Here is an 18,442-nt window from a genome sequence, read left to right on the forward strand (position 1 = left end):
TCACTCCTACATCAGGGCACCCTGAGGGGCCATGATGGAAGACACAGAGGCTTTGGGGAGAGCAGAGATTCTGCACGCCAGACTCACGGGGCGGGGGGATGTGCTAGTGAGTCCCACACCCCTTTGAGCTCAGCACAGAGGACTTATTTCCAGCAGGGATTTGGGGGTCCCAGGTTCTCTCAGGCACAATGATCATTGGGGTCAGGAAGGTCGTTGTCCCCGCCCCCCACCAGGCTGGAGAGTCCACATAAGCAGAACAATGTGGGGCAAACGTCTTCTGTGTCTTCATGTCACCAAACACCATTGTCTCCTCTGTCAGACAAACACAAATGCCCTCCTGGACCATGAAGGTCAAATATGAGTAGAGGTCACAGCTATAACCCACATGCAGACCTGCAGTACTTTTGCACCGTTTCCAAAAATAACGTTTACTTTTCTGCTACGATTTCCATTTTCATTCTGCTCATAAGTGTATGCAGCGCCTGTGTGGTTACATAAACGCTCTGCCAGAAAGAGCAGTCAGCACGTAGGGACCTCGGGAGCATTCCCAGATTGGCTGACGGGGTGCTGGGAATGACCGGGAGTGGGGGGTGCTCTGGGCAGTGCAGAGCCTTCCGGAGCCTTCTAGAGCTGCCCTCACGCACGCTCTGACCTTGTGCTCCTTCGCTGTTTGGGCCCAGTTGGTGGTGACAGAAAATCTACCTCAAAACCACTTTAAGCGAGAAGAAATTTTTATTCATCTCACACAGACACGACAGGGCAAAGTCTGTTTTAAATGAATTTGACCCCAAGCCTCACAGACTGTCCCCAGAAGGGCTTGTTGCAAGCTTTTCTGCATGTCCAGGTGGCTCCTTGCCCTCCTGGGGTGTCCTGGCAGGGACAGGACCATGGGCAGCAAAGCCCCTGGCCTGGCCGCGATGGCAGGTTGGCCCCTCAGTGCTAGTGTTTAGGTTTTAGAATATGCTGCGGGGGGGGGGGGGGGCACGGAGAGATAGCACAGCACTAAGGCGTTTGCCTTGCATGCAGAAGGTCAGTGGTTCGAATCCTGGCATCCCATATGGTCGCCTGAGCCTGCCGGTGGGCGATTTCTGAGTGTAGAGCCAGGAGTAGCCCCTGAGTGCCTCCGGTGCGACCCAAAAACCAAAAAAAAAAAAAAAAAAAAAAGAATATGCTGGGCCACAGCTCCTCTCTGCAAGGCTGTGGGGCCTGCCTGGCCTGGCATGTTCAGGAGAGGGGCTCCCCAGAATTGGACAGGGAGCTGCTTTGGGGGCAGGGAGAGAGCCAGAGCCCAGTGCAGCCTTGGACACTCCTGTCCTGCAGCGAGTGGATGGCACTGTGCCAATAGAGCTCGCCCATGGAACTAGGCCCAAGGAGCTGGGCCCAAGGAGCTCTGCCCCTGCCGCAGACTAGCCTCAGGACAGTGCCAGGACCTTAGGAGGAGGAGGAGGATAGTGAGCGGGCATGTGAGTGCCTAGGACAGAGGCCTGTCATTTGGAGGTTGAGTTGTCTTTATCTGTGCTGTCTCTCACTCCCCCAGTAGACTGCTGGGGCAGAACCAGAGCAGGACTGGGAAGGGATGTTACTGATTCTGTTTTTGTCTGTTAGTTTTTAATTTTGGGGGGTGCCACACCCAGCAGCGCTCGAGGGGGGGGGGGGGTTTACTTCTGGCTCTGTGCTCAGGGATCACTCCTGACAGGCTCAGTGACCGTATGGGATGGTGGAGATTGAACCCGGGTCCGTCGCGTGCAAAGCAAACATTCTCCCTGCTGTGCTATTGCTCCAGCCTCCATGAGTCCGTGATAGGACCCCGAAAGCCTCTAGAAGTCAGGAACCCTCCTCGCCCCTTTACTGGGACCATCCCTCACTTGCTTTCTGGGGGAGAAGTTTTGGCCTTGCCCTGTAATTCAGATGAAGCTGAAATAGATTTCTTTTTTTGTTCTGTTTTGTTTTTGTTTTAATTAGGGGTAAGTGGACACACCCAGTGGTGCTCTGGGGACCTAGTGGTCCCAGCCCAGCCCATGATTGTCTGCAAAACGTGTGCTCCAACTTTCTGGCCATCTCAACCCAAAGTCTGTTTCTTTATTGGTTTGAAATCGGTAAAAACTCATATGAGACCACATTTTTCTGAGATGACTCGTCTGCAGTGTTCCCAGGCAAGCTGGAACCTAAACAGAGAGATCATTTGACCTGGGAAAACTCATACATTCAACTCATTAGGCTGACTTATTAGCATTTGATCATTCCAGCTACCTCCTTACCCTGAACATTCTTAAATTTTCTTTATTGTATCGAAAGCCAGGCACTTTTTGAACCTGGCACTCGGATGCACACACATAAGCGTGTTTAATCACAAGTAAGAGGCATTTGTTTTCCCTTCCAGGAAAGCAGGCGTTGCTGTCTCCCACCCCACTGGGCCTCTTCACGGTCCCCACCACGAGGAGCCGGGTAAGCAGCACATTTTTCTTTGTCCGTGTTTGTGGATGCCTTTTTGCTTGGCTCACCTCCAGAGTTGCTAGAATTCCAATAGTCCGACTCATTCTTATTGGCAATATTGTCTGGGAGGAAAGAATTGGTGGGTAGGAGCTAAGCCCAGTACTAAATTTCCTGAAACTGTACTCAGAAGTCAGCCCCATCCTCCCATCTCTTGGGACCCCTGTGCACGCAAACTCATGAAGCCGCAAATCCGGGACACATTAGGGAATTGTGAGTCTGGGAGGAGCTGGCTTCCTCCTGTTCTTTGCCCCCTATCTATCTGAGAAAGGATCGATTCTCATAGAAATGTTGGAGCTGGGGGCAGCAACTTTCCTTGCGGGAGCCTTGGGGGTGCCAACCACAGACCCAGCCTGCCCCTTCCTGCTATGGAGTCTCCCACAATCAGTCCAGCTCGAGAAGGCCATCATGGTGATTAGCCACCAGAGGGTCAAGTCACTCACCATCATTGGGGTTTTCTTGAGGCTTCAAGTCACTGTTCGAGCACCAGTTGTAAAATCATCCCACGTGCCAATATCTCCAACCCCAGGTTAATGAGTCTGAATCAGGGTTGCGCATGAAACAATCCAAACCAGGCTGAGGATGAAACACATGTAGTCTGTCAGTCTTCTACCTCATATCTCCCCCAGCTGCCTGTCAGAACTGTTTTTATTGAGTCCAGAGACCACTCCTGGGTGGGGCAATAAGGACAGTATAAGGACAGATAGCTCAGGCTGTCCTGAGCCAGTCCCACCCAGGTTTACAAGGAAGATGATTTCTGTTTTGGGGTAAATCCAAGTTGTAAACAAACATGCAAAGGAACCAGGGAGGGTCTTTATTTTGGGTAAAATAAGGTGCAACCTAATAGGAATCGAAGTATTTCCCAAGGTGTCTGTATCCCAGAATGTCAGGCGGGTTGGATAGATGTGATCACTGCCATCTTGTGGGCCTGAAACTCAGCAATGGTGGTCGCCACTCCCACAGGTAACCTCGGATGCATACCAGCCCATTATAACCAACCTGACCAAAATGCGGACAGACATTCAGAGCACCAACATGGTTCTGAATCACCTCCACAGCGTGGCCCTCAGCCTGCCCAGCAAGTCCCTTTCTGAGGCTACAGCACTGAGCCTCACCATGGTAAGGTGGCTGCCATGGGGCCAGCCCTGCCCTGGGCAGCAGCTCAGAATCCCCTCCCGGCCTCACAACCTTCCTGCTCCCCACCGGTGCCCATGTCCATCTTGCCCTCCACGACCATGGCCCAAGCGTATCCTTTGAAAGGCAGTAGGACTGGTCTTTTGGGTTATTTTTGTTTTTATTTTTTGGGGTTTTTTTGGGGGGGACCACACCTGGCAGTGTTCAGGGGTTGCTCCTGACTCTGCACTCAGAAATCACTCCTGGTAGTGTTCAGGGAATCATACGGGATTCCAGGGATTGAACCTGGGTCTGCTGAGTGCCAGGCAAATGCTCTGGTTCGGGACTGGCCTTCTTGTCCTGGATTCTTAGCCCTGGCCCCTTGGGGGTTCTGGACTTACCATTGAAGGTGCTGGAGGAAGTGAGGGCCAGGATAGTCCTTTCCTACATACAGAGGAGGCTGGGGGAGCCCAAGTTGTAGGTTGGTTATACAGGTGAATTCGGAGGACAGGAGGAACAGATGCCAAACTTCTGTGGTCACCTCAGATTGAGCACCTGAGATTCCTGGGGGCCATGTGGCCTGGGGTGCTGAGTCACTGGGATTCTCATCTACATTCAAATGGCCCCCACTCATGGATTGACCCTCTAAAGGGACTGAGCACGCTAGGCATGGTGCCTGCCTCTATATGGTGCAGGTGCGAGGGGACCCAAGGCTTGTCATCTGATGAGCAGTCCTTTAGGCTTCATGCTCCCCCTTTGCCCTATACTATGCACAGCAGGCCAGAATCTGCTCCTTCTCTCTCATAGCCTTGATGGGGCCGAGTGGTAGCACAGTGGTAGGGGGTTTGTCATGCACGTGGCTGACCCTGGACAGACAAGGGTTCGATTCCAGCATCCAATATGGTCCCCCAAGCCAAGAGTGATTTCTGAGCGTAGAGCCAGGAGTAACCTCTAAGCGCTGCCTAGTGTGGCCCCCCAAAAAAAACAAAAACCAAAAATAAAATCTCATAGCCTTGGCCCACTACCTGTGGACCTTCAGAGGCTGTGCTCAGCTGTCATTGTGACCTCTAGGAGCTGCTGCAGGCTCCAAGCAGGGAGATCTATGAGTCCATTCTGGTCCCAAGCCCACATGCCAAGGCATAGTCCCCAGCGCCAAATAGGGGGACCCCTCCTGCCACATCTGACTCCCGCTGCCACCTCACATCACAAGAAAAAAATGCTAACACGGATCTGGCAGGTCTGCTCAGTTTTCCCAGAGGAAACAACCTGCAAACAGGCATCCTTGCATGCTGGCATGAGCTCTGATGCTCCTGTCCCCAAGACCCAACCTGCTGTGGGAAGACAGAGCCACAGCTGGCTGAGGGTACAGACAGACCCGTGTCCTTCCTTCTGTCCATAGAGCTTCCTGGAGAAGGCGGGGGAGGTGTTTCAGATGCCCGGTTGGACAGCTGTGTCCCAGGTAAGAGGCAAGAACATTCTGCTCTGCAGTGAGCACCCCTGCAGGAGCCTGGTCCTAGCAGGGATAAATCGGCCAGCTCGGAAATGCCCAGAGCTGCAGCCTCAGCTCCAGAGCTGGTCCGCACCAACGGTGGCTCACTGGTGACTGGCGTTCGGGCCTGGTGTTCCGCGCCCCAGGGGACTTGGTGTGTCTGTCCCACGTGGCTGGACTCTTGGCGTGCAAAGGCAGTGACTGGGTTTCTTCGTGAGAAACAGACCAAACCTTGGAGTTTATTAGCACATTTTTTTTATAGGGTGTTATTCTCAGAGGGTAATAAAACTCAAGTTTGACATTGTAGATCTCTAGAGGAAGTCAGAACAGTAGAATGATGACAATATGTAACTTCGTTTTATTATTTTTTTTAAAGTTCTTTTTTTGGGGGCCGGAGGTGTGGTGCAAGGGGTAAGGCATCTGCCTTGCCCGTGCTAGCCTAGGACGAACTGTGGTTCAATCCCCCGGTTTCCCATATGGTCCCCCAAGCCAGGAGCAATTTCTGAGCGTCACCGGGTGTGGCCCAAAAACCAAAAAAATAGTTCCTCTTTTGGGGCCAGAGAGATAACACAGCAGTAGGGCTTTTGCCTTGCATGCAGCTGATCCAGGACGGATGGTGGTTTGAATTCCAGCATCCCATATGGTCCCCGTGCCTGCCAGGAGCGACTTCTGAACACAGAGCCAGGAAGTAACTCCTGAGAGTTTCTGGGTGTGACCAAAAAAAGAGAAAGTTCCTCTTTTTCTCTCATAAAATCATAAAAATGTTGATTTTATTCATTTAAAAAATAAAGGTGAAGGACTTGAGAGATAGCACAGAGGTGAAGGTTGTTGCTTTGCGTGTGTCCAATTCTGGTTCCCAGACACCACCTATGGTCTCCTGAGTACCTTCAGGAGTAATCCCTGAGCACAGAGCTAGGAGTAATACCTGAGGTAGGAGCAAGATCTGAACACAGAGCTATAAGTGATCCCTGAGCACCACCTGGATGATCCCAGGCCTGAGTAGCACTGTTCCCCGCCCCCCCTCAGTCCTGCCTCACCCCATCTGGCCCCACAACAAAGCCCCACCTTACAGAATCGGTGGTTCCCAGGGAACCTGCCAGGTCTGGCTGCCCTCTGGACAGGCAGAAGCCAGTGAAGGGCCAGAACATGTGCATTTCTGCATCGCAGAAATTTAATTTTCAGAAACTCTGCCATGAACTATGCATGAATACAGAAATGCCCATCTTCAGCAGACATGAGGCACGTTAGAGAGCCAGCCACCAACCACAGAACCCTGGACCACAGCACTTTCCTGGGCTCTGTAGGGCTAAGAGAGATGGCTGAAGTTGGCCTGAGGCATCTACTTACATCCCATCTGACTCTCTAGTACACACAAGTGGGTGGGGAAGATGCCTGAGCTCTGAGTGGCAAAGGCAGGAGCAAGGCAGGAACCCCAATTTCTGTGGCGGGGTGGGGGGGGGCTGGTGAGGTGAGAGGCCGAGGCCTCAGTGAGTTCAGAAGAGTCAGCCAACACCTCTGCACCTTCTTGTGTGTCCAGTGATGTGGGTTCAAGCTGTTCTATGGGGCGGGTGACAGCAGGATTGACACATCCACCCGGTGACACTCGAGTCGGTTTCCCTCCAGAACAGCTCCGTGGTGCTGGGCCTGATCGACACCGTGGACTTGGTCATGAGTCACATATCGACCAACCTGCATGTCCATGAACCCCAAGTCACCATCAGTGGTTCCTCTTCCTTGGCAGGTAGCATGGGGCTATGGGAAGAGGAGGAGCAGGGCCAGGGACTTCGTGTGATGACGTGTGTGTGTGTGTGTGTGTGTGTGTGTGTCCTGGTGCAATGAGAGCACATGCACAAAGACATGTACTACACATGAATGAACACACAGGCATACACAAACACACAATAAGACACATGAACACATGTGGTCATCACACACAGAGGGACATACACATAACCATGAACAGATGCACATGCATACCAGGACACACATGAGCACACATACATATAAGCACACACAAACATATACACACGGACACATGCATTGCAAAGTCACACACGTGCACATAAGAACAAATAAAAAGTATGCATGGACTGTTCATGTACACAGACATGGACGGTACATGCATGGGAACACCGGCACACATACGTGTGGCTGTCGATGGGGACCCATGAGGCAGGAGCTTTCTGAGCATCAGGGCTGTGCCCAGGAATCTCTGCCCCAAGGGTGCTGTGTTGGAGAGCCAGGTGGCTCCCACTCCCCCGGAAGGTGCTGTGCCAAAAGCCGGATGGCCCCCCATGCTACCCTAGAGGTATGTGATTGAAGCTTCCTCTCCTGTTTCCTCCAGAGTTTTCTGTGGCCAAACTCCTGCCCAAGACCATGAATTCCTCCCACTACCGCTTCCCAGCCCTTGGGCAGAACTATATTGAGATCCCCCAGGAAGCCTTCCATGGTCAAGGTCAGTGCCCGCTGCCCTCCCCTGGCACCCCAGGCTCCTTTCTGTCCCTGCTGCAAAGCAGTGCTAGGAGAGGCAGGGCCTGGGGTTCCAGGGATGCTGTTACCCTGCCCTGATAACTCTCATGGTGCTGGTGACAACCCTCTTTGCTGACTGTGTCTGTCTGTCAGTGACATTCCTCTCTGTCCCTGTTCAGGCCCCATGGGGGGGGGGTGGCCCTGCAGGGAGGATGGCCAGCTGAAAGGGTGGCCCCACATGTGTCTATGCCAGCTTGAGTCCTTCTTCTGCTTCTTCCCAGCCTGGACAACCATCGTGGGCCTCCTCTACCATTCCATGCATCAATACCTGAGCAGCATCTCACCCACCAGCACCAGGTGAGGCCCGGGTGGGCCCAGGGCATGGGTGTGCGGGTGCCCAAAGCTGCAAACCCTGCAGCCATCTCCCACCTCCTCACACCTGCAGGATGAGTCACCCTGAGTAAAAGGGTGACTTGTCGGCTGACAGTGAACCCTCTAAGTGCGAGAGTGTGTGAATAAATGTGTGTACCTGTAAGTCTGTGTGTGTAGATGGATGAGCATGTATGTATAAATGTGTGAGTGTATGCATCATTACATATGTGTGTGCATCAGTGCATATGTGGGTGTGTGCTTGAGCATGCATGTGTATAAGTGAGTGGATGCATGTCTGAGCAGACCTGGCACCCTGTAGCTCACTAGGGGGAGGCTGATGCCCAGGTGTGTTGGTGGCATGTCCAGTAGACATTTTGGGTGTAAGGACATTTGCACATTATGAGAAAGAGGGCACCGACTGGCTCCAACCCTTGTTCCTGAAGATTCTACCAAATGACTTGAGCTGGAATTCAGTTCCAGGCCTGTTCTGCCAGTGTCCCTCATGTCCTGGGTGTCTCCTCCACAGCTGACAATGGTAGAAGCTTCCAGGCATTTCCTGTCATGCCACAGTCACAGGAGTGGTGTCATGTGGCACCGTCATGAGAGTCAAAGGCGCGGGCACGGGGAAAGGACTTGGCTCATGACTCCTATCTCAGGATCCTTCTCAGTCCTCAGGTCTGAATTAAGACGTGGGCACCAGGCCAGTTCCCCCACCCCAACTACCCCACAGGCGTATGAAGGCAAAGGGCTAGACTCAGCCTCAGATCCCAAAACCCATGGAAAATGCGTTGGCCAGTATTAGACAGCAATTGAGCCTTGGCATGTCACTTAGGACTTTCTGAGCTCAGGGGGACCCAGCCTGCTCTCAGCAGCTACGGCCATCGTCCGAGATCTCCGACCCAGAGCCTGGTTCTATAGCCCAGCCAGGACTGCGGTTAGGGAAATGGGTGATACAGTGAATGTGAGTGAGTTTGTGGGCAGAGGGAACACCGTGTCACAGACTGTCATTACCTTCTCCTCTTTCTCACGCCACACTTGCACCCCCACTGCATCCCACAGCCTCATCTGGAACTATTCTGGCTCCCCTTGAATGAGAAAGTTGCATGTGTTCACCAGCTGGGAGAAGCGGGGTTCTTTCGGCCTTCCAGAGAGAGGTAGCCCTGGGCCTGGGTGTAAAATCACCCCACCCCAAGTGGTGGTGATTTTAGAATCTGAATGAATGAGTCTGAAGCAGGGTCATTCATGAAACAATCCAAATCAGGCTGAGAATAAAACACCTGTAGTCTGGCAGTCCTCTATCTTGTATGGAGATGAGCTGTCTGCCAGAACTATGGTTTTTATTGTGACCATCCCCATGTAGGGGGGTAAGACAGAGTAAGGACAGAGCGCTCAAACTATCCTGAGTCAGTCCCACCCAGGTTTACATGTAAAACTATCTCTGTTTTGGGGTAAAATCAAATTGTAAACAAACAGATACAAAGGAACTAGGGGTGATCTTTGCTTTGGGTAAAAGAAGGTATAAACTAAGGCCTGGGTGCAGACACACCCTGTTTATTTTGGGTGTCCTCTTCTGCCTCATGAGTCTGGGTCTGCTCCTGCCTGGAGACACCCGCTGTCAGACCAGCTTCTGGAAGCCACATGGCTGTGTCCACAAGCGGAATCTGGGAAGCAGCTCAGGCCCTTCAGCTTGTCCATATGCTTTTAACTTTCTCCATGTGTTTCTCAAGACACCGCATCGAAGCAGTTGCTTGTCTGCCTGTGAGTGGATTGGCTCATCTGTGAGTGGGTCCCCCACCCTGGCAGCTCTGGGTGGGGGGCGGGCAGCGATGGGGCACACCTAGAACTTTTTGTCAGGGCCTTTAGCTCCAGGTTGTGCTACCTGTTGAGTTGGGCTAATTCTGCACCTGACCACGTTATGGTTCGTGGCTGATCCTGTGACTGGTTCTGTGGTCCTATTTGCTGGAAAGACCATGTCTGTCTGGTCACCTCACATTTAGCTCTGATGGAGCCACTTTTACAGATGTGGGTGCTGGCTGGGTGCTCCTGGGGATTCCTCCATGCTCTATCAGGAGGTGCAGTGCAACCAGGAACCCAGATTTCTGCCTTTGCGTCACATTCAGTGCCTGTTGGCGTCACACTCAGATGATTTTCAGGTGGTGCTCCTCTTCCTTTTTTTTTTTTTTTTTTGGTTTTTGGGCCACATCCGGCGGTGCTCAGGGGTCACTCCTGGCTGTCTGCTCAGAAATAGCTCCTGGCAGGCATGGGGCACCATATGGGACACCGGGATTCGAACCAACCACCTTTGGTCCTGGATCGGCTGCTTGCAAGGCAAACACTGCTGTGCTATCTCTCCAGGCCCGCTCCTCCTCCTTAGTGTGACATTGGTTTGGGGGTGCTGAGAAGTTGGGGTGGGCCTGTAAAGGGACTTGGTTCAGAACCACATACAGGGTAGGTCTATGGCGCTATTTGTCATGGTGTGGAGGGGGTGGCTGTAATCAAGAAAAATGGTTTGAGCGGCTCTTCGGTGCCAGAGACAAGTGGTGCTTGAAAAAGATGAGCCAGACACCATTTCTCGCCTTTTCTTTTCAGTCTGTCAGTGTCTTCTGGGCCAGAGCTGGGCTCCAGGAGCATTTATTGTAGACGCCTGATGATCTAATCAACCTGTTGGGATTTCAGGAGCCTACAGAGGTTTCAGAGCCCGCACATGCCCCCTCTTAGACCAGAGTGACTGTCCCTGCGCAGTGCTCCCCTGAGTGCCAGGTGGTGCTCAGTGAGCAGATTCACTGCTGAGAGGGGAGCCAGTGCCTGGCGCTGGGATGAGAGCCCCATTCCCAGGGTCCAGGGCTCAGAACTGGCCTGTCCTTCAGCCTCTCAGCTCCATGCTCTGCATCGCCCAGAGTGAAGGTGGGTCCCCAGAGGAGCCTCAGGAGTCAGCAGGCTGCAGACCCTGCTGGGATATTGGTTCCTCCATCTTCACTGTGTGTGCCATGACTTCATTTCTTCCAGGATCGCTGAGGCCGCAAAGTACAAAAACTTCCCACTGTCAGCTGCCAGCTCCCTCATCTCTCTGGAGGTGTCCCCGCAGCCCATGCTGTCCCAGAACCTGTCCGGCTCCCCGCTCGTCACAGTCCACCTCAGTCACACACTGGTGAGTGGCCCAGCTCTGAGACAACCCCATTCCCTGTGCGCAGGCAGTGGTGTCCCTTCACCCGCCTCTGAACCTGCCACGAGACACTCGGCCCTGCCATATAAGCTCCCTCTGGTAGCCAGTCCGGGGCCTTAGGGCCACATGTGCACAGTGGTCAGTGCCAGTCTCTGGGGATGCCATCGTCCTATTGTTCATATTTCGGCTCCAGTGTGTGTGTACATGGGTGTGTGTGGTTATGGGTTTGACTGTGTGACTGTGGGTGTGTGTAATTGTTTATGTGGATCTGTGTGATTAAGTGTATGAGTATCTAGATTGTGTGAATATGGGTGTATGTGAGTCTGTGAAGTGATGGGTGTATCTGTGATTGTGTATACGTGGGTCTGTGATTTCGTGTTTAGTGTGTGTATGTACTTGGGTCTGTGTTTGTGGGTGTGACTGCACATGGGTCTGTGTGGTTTTTGGGTGTGAGTGTATATGTGGGTTTCTGTGATTGTGGGTGTAAGTGTGTAGGTGGGTCTGTGTGGTCTTATGTGGCTCGGTATGAGTGTGTCGTGGGTCTGCATGGTTGTAGTGAGAGTGACATTGGTCTGTGGAGTGTGTGAGGAGTCTCAGCTTCCCCCCTGGCTCAGTCTGTTTCCATGCTGTGGTCGAGCCTTCTGTACACTGACCCACAGGCAGATGGCAGCTTAAAGACCTATGGGCTTTTATGTTTGCTGCAACTTTCCGGCTGGGATGTTCAGTCGCTCAGACCAGCAGGACACGGCAGGCCGCGGTGTCCTGGCCTATCTCCCCCTGAGGGTGCTCAGAATGCAGGGAGACAGCGGTCCAGCTTCCTGTCAGGGCTCTCTGGCGGTCTCAGCCTTAGCCTCTGTCTCCTTAGGGCCTCCTGTGCATGTGGCAGGAATGAGCTGTGCTTCGGCTGAGTCCTTGGGTTCACAGTGCCCTGCCCCAGGGTTCAGGTGCAGACACCTCGTTCTCCTCTACTGCCTTGCTGTGCTGCTCCCCAAGGCCGCACCATTCTCAGAGTCCTTCCTTCTTAGAGCCCCACAGCCTCAGCTCATGGACCTGGGAGTGTGGCCATACAGAGACAGTGCCAACATGGTTGGTGGCAGGCAGGTCAGCCATGGGTCTGGTCTCTCTCCTGTGGATTGGGGAGCACAGATGCCTGCACCCCTTTCTACTACCCTTGCTCATCTGTCGGTTCCCCAATCCCTATAGCAGTTTCTTCTTTGAGCAGAGAGATGGGGTCATGTGAGGGGGACATATGCTGCCCACTGAAGATAAAGTGACCACTGGCTCTGGTCCGCACTTAGCTCACCCAGTCCTGACTCATGGTGCCAGGGAGGGGACACAGTGCTGAGGGCCGAGGCTCAAGGATCTGTCTCCACAGTCCAGGCTCAGACGGGGGGATGGTGGATGGCTTCTGAGGGCCAAATAGATCGGCCCCCTCTTGCTGCGACTCCAAGTAGCAGGGTTATGGGTGCCATTGGAAATCATTTTTGTTTGAGGCCATGCTCTGGCCTGTGGATTCAAGCAGCTCCATAAAGGTGCAGGGCAGGCGCTTCTGGGCGAGTCTGGGATGGGTGGCATCTTCCTCCCTCAGCCCATGGCTTTCTTGCCACAAAGCATCTGAGCATCCTGGCGAGGCCAAGAGCCAGCCCAGCCCCTGCCCCCCGCAGAGGCAGAATGAGGGGTCTCTGGCCACTGCTATTGCTGGACACAGGCTGTTCTGGGAGGTGCCAGTGTGGAAAGCAGAGCAAGAGAAAGGGTGGATTAAAATGCAAGGCCCGTGTTATTGGCTGGTTTGCTATAGCTATTTTTAAAAGAGAAAGTTTCGGAGTAAAGAGTCTCAACCCAAGGAGAGGCGGAGAGGACGCGCCTCCCAGTGCGGGAGGTAATTGAAGCTTGCCTGCTTGGGGTTTGGGGTTGGCTTTTGAAGGTTGCTTTGCATTTCTATGACGTTCTGGGAAGGCTTTTTTGAGTGAAAACAATATTTCTGATGGGAACGTTTTTCTAAGAGGCCCTGAAGGCTGGGAAGATCAGGGGTTCTTAGGGGCTGAGTGGGCGCAGACGATGCCTGTTTCCTCTGGCAGTGGGGGCTGAGCCAGGGGCCTGGCTGGGCGTAGAGTGGAGCAAGGGCCCACTGGCATCGTGGTCCGCTCATCTGTGACCTTGTCACACGCAACGCAGGACAGTTTAACACACACCTTTCAGGCCTCAGAATGCTAATGTCTGGAACTGCTTGCTGAGATGGGCCACAAATGCTGCTTCAGCTTCAGGGCAGGCACCCTCCTGGATAAGGCTGCTGACGAGAAACACTTTCGTCATTCCCCATGATGATGTGTATCTGCTGAGGGATATAGAATATTCCACTACGCAGGCTTTTGAGCACACAGGGTCGCCATGTTGGAACTTAAAAAATGCAAATGCCACCCAATGCAGAGAATCACACACACTCATGTACTCACACATAAATATTAATTTATTCATATTCAAATATACTCAAAAATATGCACATTCATACACACTTAGACTCATAGATTCACTCTCACAGATTCATATACACTCACGCACATGCACACAATCACACTCTCAGCCCACATCTTCCTGTCCTTCAGTGCTTTCGTCCAGCCTGTGCCCAGCCCAGCCAGGCAGGACTATCCCAGGAAAAACTGGGCCAGCACTCACAGTCCTAGGAAGAAGTCCTTGGAAGAGGAAAAGTAGGAGTAGGAGTCTGAGCTTGAACAGGAAGGTTTTCTGGGGTCAGAAATGGAGGTTTTTTGGGACCCGGGAAGGAAGTTTTCAGCTTTCCCGGCCTCAGGAAAGAGTCCCACCTGAGCCCCTGTGAAGGTAGCCTGGCCCAGCTGTTCTGGTCAGCTGTGAAGGCCGTGTGGGCAGCTGCATCGGCCCGAGCCACGGAGCATCTGTTACATGGTCTCTGCTCAGCATATTGAGTTCCGTGTCTGTTTTCCTGATCTCACAGCACAGCAGGAAAATGAAGTTAGTGGCACATCTTTGAGAAATTCAAACCTGGTCTATAGGGAAAGGCACTTTGCAATTCAGACAGTCCTTATGCTGGAAGTACCGAGAAAGACAGATGGCCCAGAGAGCCTCAAGGGCAGACTGACCTGGACAGTGCTGTTGGATGGGCCTCCAGCATGCCCAGCTGACCCTGATGGAGAGAATCGGGTTGGCCGGGCCAGTGGGCTCAGGAAACAGATAGTGCCTGACGTCCTGGGGGTCTAGGGTGGCCTGAGTGGCTGGGACCCCACAACATGCCTAATAGATGAGATTTAAGATGGTGGGGTTCATGACTGACCCCAGGTGTGGCAGTGCCAACCACCACGAGTAGGCAGGTAGAATGAAGAACAGGTTTGTAGCTACCCCCTTTTTTTTTTTAAATATCTTTATTTAAGCACCATGATTAAAAGCATGTTTGTAGTTGGGTTTCAGTTATAAACAGAACACACCCTATCACCAGTGCAACATTCCCACCGCCAATGCCCCCCTCCTCCCCCACCCTTGTGGCTACCCTTGATAGACCCCAGAAGCTAGTCTGGGACCAAACAGCAGCTGTGCACAGCTCCTGAGAGCTGCTGCCATAGGGACGATGACGGGGAGATGCCAGGACATCGCTACTGGTTGTAGCACACAGGGCTGGGACAGAACTCAGCCCAGCAGCCTTCGCCCAGTTTTCACTTCTGTGGGACCAACGTTGTCATGTCGGTGTGGCCCTTGGAATCAGCATCCCCGAATGGTGTCCTAAGAGCCAGCCTGGCCCCTTCCTGGCGGTTCGGGCGTGTTCCAGGCACTCTCCAGAGTTCCAGAGCCGTGACAGGGTCTCCCCGGACTCGGGCTGTTCTTGGGCTGGTGCGGGTGCTTGGGAAAGTGAAAAATCTCTCCACCCGCCTGACTGTTTTCAGAGCCACTGCACCATTTCATTCTCCCACCACCGACGTCTGAGCAATGAGGCCTCACGGCACTGCACTCGCCATTTTTTATTTTAATTGCTCTTCTTGTCTTGCTTTGAATTTCCTTAATGGTTCATGACATTGACGGCCTGTCCTCGTTGCCCATCTGTGCTTCCTCCAGGATTAAGCGTCTCTGCATAGCCTTTGCCTGTTTCCCGGCTGCTCCCATTTTCTCAGAGCGGAGTTTTGAGGAGCCTTTAGCAAGACGTGACTTGAGTCAAACGCTTGGTTTCTAAGTACATACCCCTGGTCTGCAGCTTTTTAATCCACCTCTGGGGTCCTGCACAGAGCCAAAGCTTCTGTCTCTTACGAATTCCAATGTCCTTGAAAACTCTTTTCTTCATATTTTTAGTATCAAGACCAAGTCCCCTTTACTGGGCTCTGGATCCTGAGATGTTTGCTGTGTCCTCAAGGTCTTAGTGTTTGCCTTTGACATGTTATCTGGGATCTGTATTCTTTACATTTTTGCATGAGGTGAGATAAGGTTGAGATACGCGCATATATGGCTATGTGAGCGCACTGTGTGTATATGCATAAAAACACCAGTGCATGTACATCTGTATTCCCAATGACATGTGTTCAGAGGCATGCCATTCATATGCATGTTTGTGTGTGTATGTAAGGACATATGCATACCTCTGCTTTTTTTTTTTTTTTTTTTTTTTTGGTTTTTGGTTTTTGGGCCACACCCGGTGACGCTCAGGGGTTACTCCTGGCTATGTGCTCAGAAGTCGCTCCTGGCTTGGGGGACCATATGGGATGCCCGGGGATCGAACCGCGGTCCGTCCAAGGCTAGCACAGGTAAGGCAGGCACCTTACCTCTAGCGCCACCGCCCGGCCCCAGCGCCACCGCCCGGCCCCTCTGCATTTTAACTTGTATGCGTGTGTATGAGTTTGGATACACGAGCGTGTGTAAACTTGGATGCAGGAGTGTGAATTTGGACACATATAAGTGTGTGAATTTGGATACATGTGTGCACAGTATGAATTTGGATTAATATGAGTACATGTGAATTTGGCAGCATGTGAGTGTGTGTGAGAGAGTGTGCTGTGTGTGTGGACTCAGCGGACGATGCTCAATTGCTCCTGTACTGTTTGTTGGAAGAATGGTCACCGAATCTCATCAGTGAGTGCTTTTGCTCTTCCTCGGGCGCCGGTGGCTGTTTCAGGCTCTCCCCTCAGCACCCTCTTCTGAGAACAGGAGTTTGTGAAAAGCAGGTAGAGGTAGGTACCCATGAGGACCTTGCCTCAGATCACACCCAACGCAGGTCCTCTTCACTGGGCTGAGGTCACACTGCAGTCAGCTCGGACAGGCCCCTACAGGTCCAGAGACCCTGCCCTGTGCACCCAGGCATGTCACAAGGACCACGCTGCTTACAGGTGTGCTGAAGGCATGCCTTCAGTCTTCCTTGCCCCAGTCATTCTCTGTTCTAGCCCTTAACTCCCCGCCCGTGACTGTTTCTTTTCAGCCCACAAAGACTTGTGTGTTCTTTGTTTTCCAATCATCAGTATCTTCTAGGCACTAGAACACAAGACCTGAGCACACTTTGCCCGATTTAATATGAGTCTTGTGTTTCTGAGCTTGTATTAAGTATGTTTTGGTGTCCGCATACTTTCTGCCAGTTTATGGAAATGGCAGTGATTTGGTATGCTGAGGCCCAGTGAACTCAGCAGTTTGAAGATTTTATCAGGGGTGGGGGTGTTCTCCAGCAGCGCTTGGGCTCTGGAGCCTTTTCTGCTATCACTTTGTCAAGAAGTCTGTGGACAGGATGCCAGGACCACCCAGCCATACACAGAGGTGCTCACAGAGCCACATGGTATTGGGGTGCAACTGGGGAGCTGTGCATACCAGGCCATGTTAAACCTGAGGTTTCTCCCTTGTCTTTTATTATTGCTTTTTTGGTTTTGGAGTTTTTTTTTTTTTTTGGTGTTTTTTGGGCCAGGCCTAGTGACGCTCAGGGGTTACTTCCGGCAATGCGCTCAGAAATTGCTCCTGGCTTGGCGGACCATATGGGACACCAGAGATTGAACTGTGGTCCATCCTAGGTTAGTGCTTGCAAGTCATATGCCTTATAGCTATCGCCACCACTCCGACCCCTATTATTGTTATTTTTTGTTTGTTTCTGGGCCATACCTACCAGCACTCAGGGATTACTCCTGGCAAGCTCAGGAAATCATACGGGATGCCGGAGATCAAACTCGGGTCAGCCGCTTGAAAGGCAAACAAACGCCTTCCCCGCTGTGCTATCACTCTGGCCTCTCCATTGTCTTGAGTTTGTCTCCATAAAGGTGGTTTAGCCCTGTGAAGGGCCCAGCCTGTCCTAGGGAGGCCCATGAGGTGCTGCACGGGTGGGTCCCTGCACCTGAGACCCTGGCATGTGTCCCCAGGGCTTTGTGTCCATTGTGTGCTCTTCCTCAGATGTGACTCTCTCCTCAAGCTGTGGGTCTCTGGTATCCCCTCAGCACCCTGTCCTGATCATAGGAGTGTGCGAGAGCAGGCGGAGGCAGCTGAGTCACAATAGGGCAATCATTGTCTTCCTCTGGCACCGATGTTCCAGGAATATACCTGTAACACTCTATGACATGCCCCATAACACATGGATGGTAACAGTAGAATGTGCATGTCACATTTCAGGAATATGCCTGTAGCATGTAACGTGGCCCCACAACACACATTTATGACAAGGAGAGCCCATGTTTGTCACTGAGTATGTCCCTCTCCAAGAACATGCCTTCAGCACACCTGTAAGCAACGTGGTCCTTGTGACATGCCTGGATGCACAGGGCAGGGTCTCTGAAACCCTGTAGGGGCCTGTCCGAGTTGACCGAAGTGTGACCTCAGTCCAGCGAGGAGGATCCCACTTTGGGTGTGATCTTGGCAGCTCTGCTCCACCCTCAGCCATACAGGCGCTGGGCTGCGGCCCGCCCAGATGATTGAAATTCCCTAGAGAGCAATCAGGGTAGGAGTCTGAGACAGCGAAGGGGGCCCTCTGAAAGGGAAGGAGGGAATCCCCTCCCCATCCTTGCTGTGTGCTGGTGCTCATCACACACACACACACACACACAAACACACACACACATGCACACGTGGCTCTCTAGGGCTGGAGAGAGGGTAGGGAGGGAAGCCCCAAATTCTCTCTCTCTCTCTCTCTCTCTCTCTCTCTGTCTCTCTCTTTCTCTCTCTCTCTCTCTATCACTCTCTCTCTCCTGTTTCCCCTCTCTCCTCTCTCTTCTCTCTCTCTCTGTCTCTCTTCTCTCCTTTCTCTCTCTCTCTGTGTGTCTCTCTCTGTGTGTCTCTCTCCTCTCTTCTCTTCTCTCCTCTCTCTCTCCTCTCCCCACCCTCTCTCCTCTCCTTTCTAGGCTCTTGGCTGGGGCTCTGAGGCTCCACCC

At 52.6% G+C, this 18,442-nt stretch overlaps 1 protein-coding gene across 1 annotated transcript in view; it reads left to right on the top strand.

Moving 5' to 3' along the window:
• Positions 1-18,442, top strand: part of ADGRD1 (adhesion G protein-coupled receptor D1) — a 52,077-nt gene that overhangs the window by 20,129 nt on the left and 13,506 nt on the right. The window contains exons 15-22 of the mRNA XM_049768256.1: positions 2,381-2,445; positions 3,454-3,609; positions 5,003-5,062; positions 6,716-6,833; positions 7,437-7,547; positions 7,843-7,918; positions 10,940-11,085; positions 13,797-13,801. Coding sequence (XP_049624213.1) covers positions 2,381-2,445; positions 3,454-3,609; positions 5,003-5,062; positions 6,716-6,833; positions 7,437-7,547; positions 7,843-7,918; positions 10,940-11,085; positions 13,797-13,801 — 737 coding nt within the window. The remainder of the gene's footprint in view (positions 1-2,380; positions 2,446-3,453; positions 3,610-5,002; positions 5,063-6,715; positions 6,834-7,436; positions 7,548-7,842; positions 7,919-10,939; positions 11,086-13,796; positions 13,802-18,442) is intronic.

The sequence above is a fragment of the Suncus etruscus genome, chromosome 2 (assembly GCF_024139225.1).
Source record: "Suncus etruscus isolate mSunEtr1 chromosome 2, mSunEtr1.pri.cur, whole genome shotgun sequence".
NCBI lineage: Eukaryota > Metazoa > Chordata > Mammalia > Eulipotyphla > Soricidae > Suncus > Suncus etruscus.